General features: G+C 40.9%; 1 protein-coding gene across 6 annotated transcripts; it reads left to right on the top strand.

Annotated features, from left to right (window-relative positions):
* Positions 1 to 4,262: 4,262 nt before the first annotated feature.
* On the top strand, positions 4,263 to 13,638 carry LOC124055649 (tropomyosin alpha-1 chain-like). 6 transcript variants are annotated; one of them, XM_046382977.1, is made up of 9 exons: positions 4,263 to 4,391; positions 4,816 to 4,941; positions 7,076 to 7,209; positions 8,169 to 8,286; positions 8,508 to 8,578; positions 8,722 to 8,797; positions 8,926 to 8,988; positions 9,242 to 9,311; positions 11,582 to 12,922. In XM_046382977.1, the coding sequence occupies exons 1-9, from the start codon at positions 4,278 to 4,280 to the stop codon at positions 11,653 to 11,655; spliced, it is 846 nt and encodes a 281-aa protein (XP_046238933.1). In that variant the 5' UTR covers positions 4,263 to 4,277; the 3' UTR covers positions 11,656 to 12,922. The 6 variants fall into 6 exon arrangements, with proteins under 6 accessions (XP_046238933.1, XP_046238900.1, XP_046238648.1 ...); XM_046382944.1 differs by lacking the exon at positions 11,582 to 12,922 and adding an exon at positions 10,009 to 10,106; XM_046382851.1 differs by lacking the exons at positions 4,263 to 4,391; positions 4,816 to 4,941; positions 11,582 to 12,922 and adding exons at positions 6,155 to 6,413; positions 10,009 to 10,087; positions 10,528 to 10,546.
* The last annotated feature ends 71 nt before the right edge of the window (positions 13,639 to 13,709 follow it).

The following is a 13,709-nucleotide window of genomic DNA, read 5'->3' as shown; positions in this document are numbered from 1 at the left end:
TTTTGGTCAGCTTATGGGCAGATTCCAATATTTTCAGATGAAATTAGAATACCTTTAGGTGAATGAATATCAAAGAACTGCCACATGGCATTGATATTAGTGCCTTTAATACCTTGTTTTTCAGTACCTTAGTGTTATATAAAGGACTAATTAAAATACAGTCTAGAGCAAGAAAAATATCCAATTTAATCCATGAACAACCCTTAAACCAAATACTTTAAGGTTCAAACACTAAGCAGTTTTCAGTCCTCGATGCCACAAACACAATTTGGTTGTTACTTGGTGTATTAAAGTTCAGTACTCACACCTAGGAGGACTCAGTTCCCCACCAGAATTCTATGCCTCACAGTTGAGAGACTTTTTGGAAATAAAGTTTTAAAAAGGCACAAATAAAATAGTTGCCTGAATAAATAAAATGTGCAACATTCATCTCTCCACGTGTGTTTGTTCCATACTCTCATAACATCTCAGCAGCAGCACTGACAGGATGAACTCCACTAGAAGTTTCAGTGAATAACAGAGAGGTGAGTTCTGGCAAGCGAACAAGTGTCTCTTTAAATGTCTGCGTCAGTTTAGTGTCAGGAAAAGATGGTATTCCTGAGTCAGCACTAAACCTGAAGCTATATTGAGTCCATGCTATGAACTGAGACCTGTGCCAAATTTGTCCGACACTAAAATTTGAGGCGGCAATGTCAGTTACAGTGTCACAGCTGCTCCCAGTGCTGCTTTTAAACTTGGAATCCTTTTTTCTACTGTTTTCCTTTGAAGTTTTGTACTTTGGGCTACAACTGTCTACATGTTTCTAAGTACCAGAGATCTAAATATAACAGACTCTTGAACATTGTCTGGTCACCATCAGGTCCGACTTATTAGAACAGGCCTTGTAACACTTGGCTTGGCTAAGGAGGATATGGCAAGAACCCTGGCTGAAAGGACGAGACATTGAATTAATAGCAAGGTTAGAGGCTTCCTCTACTCAAGACAGTAAAGGGTCTTCCCCCTTGACTTGTGGACACCAGTTTCTCAATTCTTTCATTCAATAAAAACGTCATCGTCACATCACATCGTTGGCTGTGTTATTCCACAGATGGAAAGTAACACACTAATGACAAGCTCTAACAAGCAGTGGCTAAAGACACTCATCACACTGATATTTTACATGACCTCACATATGAGCTCTGTGCATCTAAACCGTCATGATGAGCTTGATCAGGCTGAATCATAACAAGAGATAAGGATTGACTCAGTTGGAGTGACTGGAACACCAACGCTACTCCTCCTCAATACTTTTAATTATCAAAGAGGAGGTGAGGAATTCCAGTCTAGACATTAACAACCAAATCATCACCATACTCACATTTTTGTCTGGGAGTTGCTCATCCAGCTGCCTCAACATATCTATGATGGACCGCTCACACAACTCCGACACCACAGCATCAAGGTTTGAAGAAACTGTACTTCTACTATTTAATCTGCTATCTGTTAAATTCCTTTAAAGGTTTGGGATGATAGAAATAATAGCAATCCCAGAAATCTCACAAACTATGTTAAGCAACATATCAGAAACAAAGACTCCGGGTGGAGATTTATGAGTTATTCACAACAGTAAATCAGTAATACATACATGGCCATCAACAGACAATGGTCACCTAATCAAATCTATTTTCTAATAACTTCACAGGAGGCTCTCCAAAAGGCCATAAGATCATTGTCACAGGGTCACATTCTTTTCTGCTTGATGGGAGCTCTGGGAATACTGCAGCTAGTTTAAATTATCACACCCATCAGATTAAATATGACTCATGGTGAAACTTTCTCTTGGTGAACAGTTCAATTAAAATACAGACATTTTGTCTAGAAAAGCACCCTTGATTTCTGCTGAACACAACACATGAAATAAAAGCTTGGATATGAGAGAAAATGCAGTTTAAGGTCCGATTTAGCCATTAGTATCTGACAAATAATTCCTGTTTTAGCACATTCTTCAAGTCCTGAAATGGTCATTGGAAAAAGGTACATTTTAAATAAAATTTAGTCTGTGGATTGGCACATTCTCTAGCATTAATGTAAACAAAACAATATGATAAAATGCTCCAGATAATTGTAAAGGTAACCATTTGGTATTTGCTGCAGTCCAAAATACTGTACATATTATGCATAATGTATAATGGCCCTGGGAAAGGAAAATAAAAGTCACATATTAGCTGTAAGTTTAGATACCACACATTATTAGGTTGTGTGAAAGGGATTTCTGTCCACAACTGAGAACAATAAGTCCAAGTATCGTATATTGATTTGCAGACCCCTGAATGTTACCCCTAATACTCAGTCTAACTAAATCATTCATTGTTGGACAGGTACAATGTGATGATGTTCGCCTCTCTTTCCACCCAGGGTGCTAGGGTGACATGGATTGCGCCATGAGCCTCTCAGATCTCTGTATATGACTGGCACGCCTGGCTGGCTGCTTAAGAGTCCACAAAACACATGGTGGGATGACAACACAGTGACAGCTGAGTGTCTTAAAAAAAGCTCTGCAGTAAGGATATCAGGCCGGACCACCAAAGACAAAATACAGGAGTAAAATGTACAGGAAGAAAGTTACAAACAATTTAATGCAAAAAGTAGACTTTGTAAAGAAAAAAAAAAAACAACACCTTTTTTTAGTGACAGAAACTTTGAGACCCATTTGTAGTGTTTCTCTTCACACGAAAGTGATTACACTATCATCACTGCTGAGGATTTATCAAGCTCTGTGTATGATTAATTACTTACTTTCTTTTTTTCTCCCCAGTTCCATCCACAAAGGAACCAAAACAGTGAATGATCTGATTTGAAAGAAAACTTAAGACCCTTTTCTGAGAGTCAGGCCCAGTAAGGGTGGGAGTGGCTATGGCGCCATGGACAGAGTCAAGCAGGTGTTCTCTGAGCAGAAAGATCCCAAAAATATGCACTCAAAACACAAGCAGAAATAGGGACTGGCTAAGAAAAAGGAGGATGCTAAAATCCTCAGAGAATGACAAAATACTTCCAGCCAATAAGACATTTCAGGTCACATAGTATTAAAAAAGGTGGTATGTATGTATATATACAGAATATCAAAATAAACTATTACAAAGCATCTTAAAATCAACCCTTAACTTACATTTGGAGATATTTGGAGAGCGATTAGTACTTTCAATGTCAAATTTCTGTCTCATGTAGAAAAATGAATGACTGTAGTCGACAGTAAACTATTATTACTCAACCAGTCCTGATAACAGGTTGTGTGCGACAGCTGCGTCTGTGCCAGTGGCCCCGTGAACTATCACAGAGGCGCTGTGAGGGGGGCTGTAGAAATGCCAAAGCTTCTGTGTCTTCCACTATCCACGCAACTTTATCCTCTGCGGCCCATTTGAGATGTAACTCCTAGGCATGCATTAGCGGAGAGAGGATCTGGACAAGCTTGATGATATACCTCTACAGATATGATAGCTGCTCGGATGTTAAACTATGCTGTGAGGGAGCTGCTGAAATGATCCCTGGAAGACAAACAAGCCACACTGGCTAATGTGACACCCCAGAGAGGGAAGAACTTTCACAGGGGCTTATCCAATCACATATATTTGTTTTGTTTGAATAGCTCTGATGCAGGAGTGTTATTACAATTCATTCTGGGATCAGTTTCTGTTTAAATGTTGGAATCTGTTGTGAGCACATAAACAGTGGCTCATATCATTTATTTTCTCACGAACAGATGTAAATAGTATAAAATAGTTAAAAGAAATCTGTCATATTATTTGCCTTTTTCACATGTCATTTCTGCGTTATCCTCGTGGGTGATGACTGGGTCATTATTATCAGCATGTTTTTCCCAAATAACTCCCCCATCAGAATAGCTACTACATTTTGACAATCCACTTCCTGCATGTCACTTGGAGGGTGTTAGAAATCGGAGTGGACGTCTTAGTGTGTGTGTGTGTGTGTGTGTGTGGCCGGGGGGGATCATGACGTCCATACCCCATGTATAGTCAAAGAAGTGGTCAAATGTCTTGGAAGAGCGAATCACTGACGAGATCCAGAAAAAAGACAGGTCCCGCGTTGGCAAGCAGCTGTGGTTGTTTCCAAAAAAGTATTGGGTATCCAGTAACTGCCCAGCCAAACTACATATTTGACTCACTACAACCCAGACGAGCTCGCACTCCAGCTTGACGTTCAGTGTGGTTCGGACGCTCCGATTCTTCCATTCAGTTTCTTTTGTTTTTGCTTTGCGCGGACATCCCAAACACTAAGCAGCCATGGATGCCATCAAGAAGAAGATGCAGATGCTCAAGCTCGACAAGGAAAATGCCATGGATAGAGCTGAGCAGGCCGAGTCAGACAAGAAGGCAGCTGAGGACAGGAGCAAACAGGTCGGCATCCACTGTGAAACCCGCTCCGGTGCTTTTACGCACCGGCGCTAATGGCACCGTGCGCTCGGCGCTGCGTGATCCTTGCGTGTCCAGTGTCCTGTGGCTCAGGATTAGCAAGTGTATTGTGTGTAACTGTCTTTTTAAAAATTGAATTTTTTAAACGACAGTTAGTCTGCTTTGGCGTTCTTTTACTTCGTGTTTCTGCCTGAAGTTGGCAGCAATTGGAAACATTTACCACCGGATTCCTTATGATTTAGCCTCAATGTCTAACAAGACATTGTTGTGCAAACACTTATCATTTTCACACTAAAGAGAATATTTGCATCCAAGATGATGTGTCCGTCTGCATGCTAGTTGTTGCGGGTGTACGTAATGATATCTGTTTTCTACATGTTAGTAAATCTCTCGCTTCTTTGTGTTCAAGCTTGAGGATGACCTGGTAGCACTGCAGAAGAAACTGAAGGCAACTGAGGATGAGTTGGACAAGTACTCTGAAGCCCTGAAGGATGCCCAGGAGAAACTGGAGCTCGCTGAGAAGAAGGCCACAGATGTGAGTGTGGGCTGACAGCACCACTGACTGGTGGACAAGTCCCAGTGGGCCTTATGGTTTGACCTTGAACCACCCGTGTAGGGACCCCTCAGGAAACTAAGATTACCAAACAGATTTACTCAAATGAAATATTATGCAATAATCAATTATAGGAAGCCTATGGGTTGTATAGGATGAAAATATGGATAGTTAAATTTAGCTCTTGTGCTGTATATGGTAAGGTCACAGCTCACTGGCTTACCAGTGCATTCCACAGCCATTTGGACAAATCTGAAGGCCAGTGTAGGGTTTCAGTCCGGCATTTTACAAGCATATTTTTGCCTGTCAATCCTTGAGTAATTTGTCCTCTGGTTTTAGTTGACTGTTATGTCCAACCATGATGAAATGACCAGTTTATTGACTGAGTTAAACGTTACACCAATTACACTTCACTGACCACATCCCATCCAGCAGCAGCACCAACAACAACACGACAACAACAAAAATATTAATCAAGTAACTTAAGATGAAATATAAAATTTGACCTAATTGACACTAAAAAAAGTACAAAAAACGGACGCGTGCCACAGATGGCCTAAAAACTGAGCACCTATTATAATATCAACAGCAAGAAATTAAAATACACAGATCGTAAGTACGTGAAGTCCTTGTTGAAATAAATGGAATCAGGACACAACTAAGCTGCAAATAACGAATTAATAAATACCAAAAATTCACGTAAGGGATGCAGCAGGTAGGTGTGCATGCAGCAGTTTTAGCAGCTGGACAAAAGTGTGTGAGGTCTAATTGGACAGGTCAACAGCTGAGAAATATGATTCATAAATATAAAAGTGTCAATATAATTTATGTTGTCCTAACTTATCACGTTATCGAAAACGTGGACAGGGTCGTAACTTAGTTGTTGACATCGCAGCTCATGACCGGCTCACTGTCCAATGGTCCAATGCCTGGAGCTGTGATTTTGATAGGGTTAGCTCAATTTACCAGTAGGGGAAGCACTCAAAACAATTCATGAATTAGAAAGCTGTGTAAGTGGCAAAAATTGATAGGAAATGAAACGAACTTCATTTCAAAATAGATTTGAAATCAACACATTTAATATTTATTTATTCATCTGATAAAAGCTATTATTTGTGGGTAAAATCTGGTACTTCCGGGGTTGGTGGCACGTCCCAATCCTCATCAGCGGTTGATTAAGAGCGGTGGGGGCAGGGATCAAAGGCGCCGCATCTCCAAGTGTGTGTCTGTATCTGCGTGGAAGGAGCCAGCACACAGTTGAGGAGAAAACTAGCTTAGCTGATACAACAATAGTAAAAAAAAACAAAACAAAACAGACAAACATGGCTGGTGGGAGCTCTCTGGAAGCTGTGAAGAAGAAAATCAAGTCGTTGCAGGAGCAGGCCGATGCTGCGGAGGACCGGGCAGCGTTACTACAGCGGGAACTGAACCAGGAGAGGAGTGCGAGGGAAGCAGTAAGCCGCTGCTAATTATTTAAGGCAATTAGTCCCCAGACTGACGAAGGCATTAGTCGTAAATCTGGTCAAAAAGCGTGGCTGCTAGGCCCAGACAGCGACGGTTTATCCTCAAATACAGCGAGGTATCAGGGAGACATGAAATTAGCCCAGTGTAGGATGCGACCAAGTTAAACAGATGGATAGACGAAAGGACACCACCCGCACTTTCAAGATAAACAAACAGCCCTTTAACGCGTAGGCTAACGTTGCAACGGCACCAGAAGACCTTTGAGACAAAATCCTCCCGTGTGAAAACCCCGGCAGGCTACCAGCTAGTTGGAGCAACGAGCAGCTGCCTTTCCACCCCTGCAGAATACTAAATTGAAGCCATGTTTTGTCGCTAATGTATAGGTTACGACGACTGAATCACTGTGAAACAGGACATCGCAGGTTTGACTGGAAGGAGGAAAGGAAGGATTGATAAATTAGTCGAGCATTAGTCGTTAAATTTGCTCCTTAAAAAATGATCTCATTAGCCCCTAGTTCCCTCCCTTGACCCAGCCCTAGCTCTCCTAGGAGACAATGGGATGGGTTGGATGCTGTAAGCCAACACAGCCCAATCGAATTTAGACAATACAAATAAACCTTGACCCTGATTGTGGTGTTGTGCTGTCTCCTAGGCTGAGGGTGATGTAGCTTCCCTGAACAGACGTATTCAGCTGGTTGAGGAGGAGTTGGACCGTGCTCAGGAGCGTCTGGCCACAGCTCTGACCAAGCTGGAGGAGGCTGAGAAGGCTGCTGATGAGAGTGAGAGGTGGGTACCTTGCACACAGAAATCAGCCCCCCCCCAGCACATTTCTGTGATAAGCTTCACTGTTAATCCTCTGTATCTACCAAAATCACAATTAATTTAGATGGAACATCACATTTTGGGAGGTTTTTAGTTCCCCATCATCATGTTGTTTCTATGAGATATACTCTGCTCTGAAAAAGAGTGATGTAGCAGGATTAGGACAGAATGTTTTTGATTTTGATAGTCCTAACTGAAGAAAATCCTGTCCTGAGCCACCTCACAAGGTAGTTTACAACAGTAAATGTTTTGGGGTGCAGTGGTTGTTCTGAAAAAGGTAGATGGGAAAACAAGTTTTATCACTCTTTCACACTAAAATGCTGGATTCTGCTAAACTACAATATCCAAAAAAAATCAAAGATTGCACATGACACCTGCTGCCACCCCTAACATCTTGCTCAGTGCTGCCAATGGTGGCTGGAAGTCGTACTGCACTAAGTGAGTTTTAATTTGAAATATGATGATGAGTAGTTTTCTTTGACAATGTTTTGCATAGTAACATGACCGAATTATTCACCATGCACACCATTATTAATATTCAGTTTTCGTTATCACTAATGCCGTATAGCTCCTGAGCAGTAATGGAAACACCTGTTACATTTTGATGACCATGTCATTGATGCCTGTTTATAATGTGACCAAGCATTCTGTCTGTAAGGTATCCAGATGTGTTGTCCAGATAGTAATCTATTTCATGTGACAGCCCATGTAGTCATTCTGGAATTACAGACCACCTTCACCTATATGAGACATCAGTAGAAAACATGTGCTTCGTGGCAAATTTTCTTGTAACCCACATAAGAATGGGGTTTTCCTGGGGCCTTTATAAAACAAACCACAGGTCTTTCATCAGACGCTCATGAAGGAATCATCAAAACATATTAGCCCAGTGGCTTAATCACCATATTATTTTCTTTCCCCAGAGGCATGAAGGTCATTGAGAACAGGGCGATGAAGGACGAGGAGAAGATGGAGCTGCAGGAGATCCAGCTGAAGGAGGCCAAACACATTGCAGAGGAGGCTGACCGCAAATACGAGGAGGCAGGTTTCCCAGCTGCTCACATCACTCTGAACTTTGAGCTTAGCATTTTCTACATTCTTCCACTTTAATGCAACAGCTGACGTCAATGGCCATGCTCTGTCAGATGCTTATTATTGCCGCTAAGTGATAAATAATTGTTAGAATTACAGTAAATACAATGAGGAATTTAACTCTGATGTGCCAAGCTGCTGTGGGTCTAAACTGTGTCTTATGACTTCAGGTGGCCCGTAAGCTGGTGATCATTGAGAGTGACTTGGAACGTACAGAGGAGCGTGCTGAGCTCTCTGAGAGGTAACAGCTCCCTTCTCTTGGACCTCTACATGTTTGTCAAAGTTACAATTTTAAATAACATTTCAGATAAATCCTGTTGTAATTTCTTTTTCTTCTGTCTGTGTCATCTTCCTGCTTGTCCGACCAAACGCATAAACCAACAGCAAATGCTCTGAGCTTGAGGAGGAGCTGAAAACTGTGCAGAACAACCTGAAGTCTTTGGAGGCTCAGGCAGAGAAGGTAAGGATGTCTGACAAAGAAGATTCACGGCAAATAATCCACAGTCTTAAACTTTTGAAATCCGTTTAAAAGTTTCTTGTACATTATATTGTCTTTTCATTAACTCTGACCTTTGTGTGCACCCACAGTACTCGCAGAAGGAGGACAAGTACGAGGAGGAGATCAAGGTTCTTACAGACAAGCTGAAGGAGGTGAGTTTGCGTATGTCGTTATTTAAAAACGATAGTTTATCCAACCTGCGCTTTTGATTTGGCACTTTGTAGAGTTTCTTGAATGTTGACTCATTAATTATTTGAATTAAGTATGCTGACTATACAGTACATGATTCTTTATTACAGCACTTTTACAGCTTCAAAGTGCTTTAAATGCCCTGTAGGGCTGTTGTTATTAATGGAAACCTCTTACACTGAGTTGCTAATGTCTGACTGTCTTCCTTCCACTCAGGCTGAGACCCGTGCTGAGTTTGCTGAGAGATCAGTCGCCAAGCTTGAGAAGACCATTGATGACCTGGAGGGTATGAATCTTTTTCATTTATATTTGACACTGGAAAAAGTTGTTTTCACAAAATGTAGGACTGTGTTTGTTACAGTGTGGTTGTACAAGATAGTTACAGCTCAGCAAGACAGCACAAAAAATGGCCTTGTCAGGCCCTATGACTTCCTCTGAGTCTTCCTCTGTTATGATAAAATAAGCAACCAGTTTTTGCTAATTTCTCCACGGGACACACATAAAACAGAAAAAAAAATCCCTTTTTTGTAAACACTGGTGCAGCGTGAGGTTATTTATCTGGTCAGCTGGGTGTAAAATAGTCCTCAGGACAAATATCTGCACTGTCAGTAGTCTACTGGGGGTGAGAAAACAAAGCGGTGATCCGGCCGGCGTGATATTATTCATGCTGGCAACAACATTTCTCACCACAGTGCTGTTTGGCATTCTGGTGTGTGACTGTTCAAGGCCAGCTCAGTCTCAGTCTCAGTCCCAAGCAGTCCTCCCAGGGTCATGGGACATGTGAGGCAGTTTCTCTGTGACTCCTCAGGAATCTGACACTACATCAGCAGCTGTTCCATGTGCACTTCCTATTTCTGTCCTGCCTTTTTTCCCCCCTAATTTCTCTATTTGCATTTTCCTCTTGACTTCTGCTCTTTGACACCCATTTTTGTTGTCTTATTTATTGTTCACTGCCACCTTTTTTAATAATTACCACACACTAGATGAGCTGTATGCCCAGAAACTGAAGTACAAGGCCATCAGCGAGGAGCTGGACCACGCCCTCAACGACATGACTTCCATGTAATTCACCTCATGCTTGTTTGTGCTCCTCAGACCTCAGCACCCCTAACCATTGTGACTGTCCTACAGTAGCTCCCTCGTTTGGCACGTTTGAGTGCAGTGATTTTCATTCGGCTAACTGGATAGATGGATTCTGCTAAGATCCTTCTTCACTGCTTACCTACTATTTTGCATGTGAACTAAATGTATATATTTTTGACTAGTTTCTCAGACTTGATTTCCCAAACCTTTTGACTTGGGTAACTACTAACAGCATCCAGTAGTGGTGTTAGTTTCCCTTTACAGTTTTTTGACAACACAGCCACATTTCTTCATTGCTTCCTTCTTATTTTCTGACATAGCTCTGCACCCATTTTCCACTTTTTGGTTTTGCATGTTTTTATCTTCTATTCGTCCTTTTTATACCTCCCTCCAACACTTTTGTTGTTCTTTTTTCACAGCTAAATCTTTACACCCCTCACCCCAGAAGCTGGTTGAGCGTCATCATCTTTCTCCTCTGCAGCGCAGCCCAACTTTCTTTCTCCTCTCTTTCTGTATTTCTTTTACTTCTGCACATTGGGCCATCGCTGCCGCCATCCATTTGTTCATTTCTCATACAGACCTTTTGCTCTCTGTAAAATAAACATTCTTCCATCTATGCCAGCCCCTCCCCCCTTCTCCTGCCATGTTTCTTCATTTCCATTTGTCACATTTTTTTTTTGATTTTTGTTTTTTGTCTTCTATGTGTTTAATTTGTTTTGAGTAGCTTTTGAATAAACTCTGAAGCTCCTCTCACATTCGCTGTTCCCTTTTCTGTTTGAGAGGACCTTGTGTGGTATAATAGCAATATTGAGATGTTAATTTTACATGGGTAAAATTCATCAGAGTTTACATGAAATAGATCAGTTGTCCTTAGTTTAACTTTTGAATTGGAATAGTATGGTAAAATAATTAGCAGTTGTGACAGACTACCAGCTTTAGACGTGCGCTTTCCAAACCCTGTTATGCTGAGCACACTCTGGTGGCCAAAAGGATCCACTGCTGCATCACCAGTGATTTTAAATTTTAAGTACCCACTAAAGCATTTCAAGACATATGGTGAGACTAGTATGCCCCTCAGGAATGTATTTTGCTGCACAGTAACTGTCTCCTAAACGATCAGATGAGACTTGGTCTCTACACCAAAAGTCACTGACACTTAACCCCTTAATCTGGATTATGCATTGGACACTTATGTGTAGGCTTCTTACAGACTATCCTTGGTATCTTTGAACAAAAGGAATTATCAGTAGAACAGTAAGTACAAATGCAAGAAAAGAAATAAAAGGGATTGATGTTGCCATGGGTAACCCGGACATCTTATGAGACCTTTTGGAAATGTGAATGACAGGGATTTGCTTTAGTTGGCAGTATTCATGAGGTTCAAAAGCTTCAGTGTGGCACTAACTCTCTGTCTGTTGTACTAACTTGCCTTCTGTCTCTTCTTTTTCTCTTGCCTGCTTTCTGACTGTCAAGACCATCTATACAAGCAACTTGAGAAAAACCGTCTTCTGACCAATGAACTGAGAGTAGCTTTAAACGAGGCTTAAACAGGAACGGCCACTTTTTTGCTTTCATTCTTATGAAACTCAAATGTCCAGGCATATTGTCTAATGCTGTGATTATTAAAAGAGTATAGACAACAGTGTCCATGACACAAAAGGCAAACCAAGTAATGCTTTGAACAGGTGGGATACAAATGTATGATTTTCACATTATGCATGCTCAAACTATACTTTCAGGTGGAAGGTCAGACAACCTCAGATTATGACATGAATGGATTTGATGTATTAGCCTCAGTTATTGACAGGGCTGTAGCACATGAGTCCAGTTGAAACCTGCGTGGTGCTTTTGCCCATCGGTTGAAGGCTGGTGATGATGCCAGTGACCAACATCTGGGAAGGCTCACAAAATGCTGCAAGGGGATCAGAATTCTTTCCACATCTCAGAATCATCTTCTGTATTGATAAACCTGAACTAAGGATATGTTTTCAACCAAAAGAATTAGTATAAACTGAAAATCACAAGATGAAGTGTATTGAGCTGTGCTGAGAACTGAGCTGCCCATTATCTTGGTTTTAAAGTAGTTTTCTCTTGTTCCAGTGGGAACTAATTTGCTTTTTTTGCTGGAGGGTTTACTTAGCTTTTTTTATTATTATTATTTATTTCTGTCTGTAGCATTTCAGTCAGGACATACCAGAGTTTTGACAATTTTTTCTTTGCATTAACAATACATTTGCTTTCAGGTATGTGGTTCTGAGCCTTGGAATTTGAGCAAATCTGAGTAAACTTGACAGACAGTCCCTGATCTCATAGTTTGAATGAACTTTGGATGGTGACAGGGAGATAAATTTTGACATATAAAGGGGGGGTTTTCCATGGAGGTTTGGGGTTAAATTGGTGCTCAATTTTATCTTCGTTGATCTGAAACAGTTGGGAGAACGTGCTTGGACTTGATACTGTAGGCCATGAGCAACATTTAAAATCCATTGTCAAACCAGCGACTTGGCAAGGAGCCATTCCTTTGTCCTAAACCCAGCTCATATAGTCTGGACTACAGCCCTGTCTATAGCTTGAGTATAATATTTACAGTGAATTGGCTCTCGGTATTGTAGTTGAGGATATGTAATTTATGAACACTAACCTCTGTTACTGAATAAGATATACTGAGAGGTGATATTTGTCACATGTGTAAGGTTTGTAACAATGTCCACCACCTGTCTAACACTCTTATCCTGGGCTAAAGCTTTGTCCATGAATATTCTGTGCATCTTATCGCTGTTCATTTTGTTCTTAATTTTAACCGATGCAATGCTACATTAACAGATAAACTCACACGTACTAAAGAAGAAGGCCTGAGCACACAGCAGAAGCTGGATCAGACTCTTATGGAGATGTTTAACATTTGACCCAGCTTTGTTCCTCTCCTCCTGTTGCATCATCTGCTGTGAATATGGCTGGCTCCCATACACGGCTGCTACAGATAACACTGGGCCTTGTGCTTGTATGGGTCTTGTGACCTTGTCATCCTGAAGAAATGAGCTCCACATAAAGTAGCATAAATGGCTTTGCTGAGCTACAGTTAAACTGTACCGTTTCCGTAACACACTGTAATCAAAGGTCAGTTAAAATTCACTGTATATCTTTAACAGGTTTACATGTGCATGTTGGGAGAATTTGCACTTTTGTAGGGAAAAATACTGCACATAATCATTGTGAACAAAGCCATATGTTAAGCCAAGGTTGTATAAAAGGGACTTTTATTATGTGTACTTTTGTAAAGTTGCTTGTGTGTCTTTGTTTCTCCTGTATTATAAACATTCATTACGTGTAAGTGATGTTGTGCACTTCCAGTGTGGCGAAGAAGGAATTCTTAGCGCAGCTGCTTGAATGTACTGTTTTGTTCAGCTAAGTGAAAGAAATGTTTGCACACTGTACTCACTTTTCTGTTCATTTCGAGGAACTGATTTGTTTGGTCGCTCCTATTTTATCTTGGAAATGTAAAGATCATGAATAAATAGTCGGAAAAGGTATAATATACTCTCTAGTCTGGTTTTATTACACATTTTTCTTCTGTATCTTGATAATATGAAAAAGAAATGGA

The sequence above is a fragment of the Scatophagus argus genome, chromosome 1, assembly GCF_020382885.2.
Source record: "Scatophagus argus isolate fScaArg1 chromosome 1, fScaArg1.pri, whole genome shotgun sequence".
Lineage (NCBI taxonomy): Eukaryota > Metazoa > Chordata > Actinopteri > Scatophagidae > Scatophagus > Scatophagus argus.
This window is presented reverse-complemented; position numbering and strand designations above follow the sequence as displayed.

Bases quoted from the DNA above. Each gene is read 5' to 3' on its own strand.
- LOC124055649 (XM_046382944.1), top strand. From the start codon at position 4,278: ATGGATGCCATCAAGAAGAAGATGCAGATGCTCAAGCTCGACAAGGAA. The intron at 7,210-8,168 runs GTGGGTACCTTG...TTCTTTCCCCAG, and splicing joins GCTGCTGATGAGAGTGAGAG to AGGCATGAAGGTCATTGAGA. The intron at 8,989-9,241 runs GTGAGTTTGCGT...CCTTCCACTCAG, and splicing joins TTACAGACAAGCTGAAGGAG to GCTGAGACCCGTGCTGAGTT.